This window comes from Octopus bimaculoides, chromosome 11 (genome assembly GCF_001194135.2).
Source record: "Octopus bimaculoides isolate UCB-OBI-ISO-001 chromosome 11, ASM119413v2, whole genome shotgun sequence".
NCBI lineage: Eukaryota > Metazoa > Mollusca > Cephalopoda > Octopoda > Octopodidae > Octopus > Octopus bimaculoides.
Window position 1 is genome coordinate 54290436 of NC_068991.1, and position 2079 is coordinate 54292514.

The 2079-nt window shown below is 34.7% G+C and overlaps 1 protein-coding gene across 1 annotated transcript; it reads right to left on the bottom strand.

Moving 5' to 3' along the window:
* Positions 1 to 563: 563 nt before the first annotated feature.
* LOC106881765 (tubulin polymerization-promoting protein family member 3) lies at positions 564 to 1506 on the bottom strand. The gene has a single exon (XM_014932270.2). The coding sequence runs from the start codon at positions 1382 to 1384 to the stop codon at positions 848 to 850; it is 537 nt and encodes a 178-aa protein (XP_014787756.1). The 5' UTR covers positions 1385 to 1506; the 3' UTR covers positions 564 to 847.
* Positions 1507 to 2079: the final 573 nt, after the last annotated feature.

Here is a 2079-nt window from a genome sequence, read left to right on the forward strand (position 1 = left end):
TCTTGCTCTGTTTTTACCCTGTCTAGGAGAACAGTATCTCCAAATAAGAATTGATTTAGACCATAGCAACCCTCGTCTGACCTTTGAAAGCGATGGTAAAATGGTTGTTCTTGTTGTTGTTGTTGTGGTGAGTAAAAGAGAAGCAAAGAGAGAAAGAAAGAAAGAAAGAAAGAAAGAGAGAAAAAGAAAGAAAGAGGGGGAAAGAGAGAGAGAGAGAGAGAGAGAGAAGAGAGAAAGAAAGAAAGAGAGAGAGAGAGAGAGAGAGAGAGAGAAAAGAGATTGTTGTCGAGTGAGAAATAGTGTATGTGAGCGTGTGAGAGAGAGAGAGAGAGAGAGACAGACAGACAGACAGACGGACAGACAGACAAACAGACAGACAGACAGAGAAGGCGAGTGAAAGATAGGTAGACTGTTGTCACCACAGTAACTAGCGAGACTTTCACTATTAAAAGTAAGTGCATGATTAACGAATATTTTTACCGGCAGCGCAGCGACGAATAAAGACCAAGCAACAACAACAATAATAATAATAATCAATAAATGAGGTACAATGAACACAAAAATAAATGCTCAAGTAGTTTTTATCATTTCCAACATTTTACAACCATTTTTATTTGTAGTGGCAAACGTTTGTTTATATATATGTATGTATGTATGTATATGTATATATGTATGTGTGTATGTATGTTCATTTTAGAATCATACCCTTCTAGCTTGTATTTTTCTATATTTTCCTTGATAGATGCATCAACGTACGGAATATATTAAAATGTCAGCGATTTAGACGCAAGAAAAACATTTTCTATGATCATTGATTATGTTGATCACCATCACCTCTACGGTGCAATCATGCATTTACTTTATCATATGTCCCTTCGTTTTTATAGGCACCCACGTAACCAGTGTTGTCTACTAATTCTTTTCGGCCACTCATTCCCTTGCCTTTTCCTTCCTCATCAAAGCGCTCTTTATGTGATCCCGTGTAACCAGCCACATCTGTAAGACCGGCGACATTGCCAGTTTTTGATATTTTTACTTCTTTGACGTTTGGTCTCCCTTTTTTTAGCATTTCAACAAACTCTTCGTAATATTTGTCCACCTGCGGGTCCCCTTCTGGCAGTTTGGAATTTTTACTTTTGTTCTTGGCATATTCATGTGCACAACCACGTATAAATAGATGGAAGTTACTTATAAGGAGGTACTGTTTACTTTTCTCTTTGTATTTTGGGAATATAGAAGCATCTGCAATTGTTACAACTTCTTTTGGTAGACAGTCTTTCACCATTTTTGCACAAGCCTTAGAGTTCATTTGTTTTTCTTCTTCAGGAGTCTTTGCACCTGCAAGCTTGGTGAACGCTCGAAAAACTTCATCTAATTCCGCCATTTTAGAGGTAAAGTAAATGAGCTCCGAATGTCACTACGTCTATATCGTTACGCTGACTTTTTCTTTCTGTTCTACAAGTGAGAACAAGGCTTGCTTTTTCAAACAAACAAATGTTTCTATTGATGACGTAAAGAGCGTTTTCTAAAACACACGCTTTCATCATAAAAGGGCTTTCTATGTCATAATGAATATCTCGTTACTATTTCAAATGAATCTCATTTAAACCAAATTTTATACATCTGTAAGTAATTGGCATACCCCAGAATAATAATAATAATAATAGTAATAATAGTAATAATAATAATAATAATAATAATAATAATAATAATAATAATAATAATAATTGGCATACCCCTAGAAGAGACTAAATACTTGTGCTAATCTTTTCAGTTGTATGATCTACCCAAGGGGTTCTCAAACAATTTTCTTTTTATCTATGAACCCCTTTGATTACTATTTTATTCTGGTGGACCCCCATCACCATTTGATGTTTAAAAACTAGTTTTATAGAAACATCTTTCAAAATTCCTATTTTGTTTTGTTTTTTCGCACATTAACTTGTGTAGGCTGAACTGTGTAAAATGTTATAGAAAGCAACGTAGCTGTTTCTTGCAATATATACCAATACATACATCTAAAGCAAACATTTTTCAGGGGCCTTTAAAATATTATGATCCCCAATTTACTATTTTGTT

Coding starts and splice junctions, on each gene's coding strand:
- LOC106881765 (XM_014932270.2), bottom strand. CDS start 1,384: ATGGCGGAATTAGATGAAGTTTTTCGAGCGTTCACCAAGCTTGCAGGT.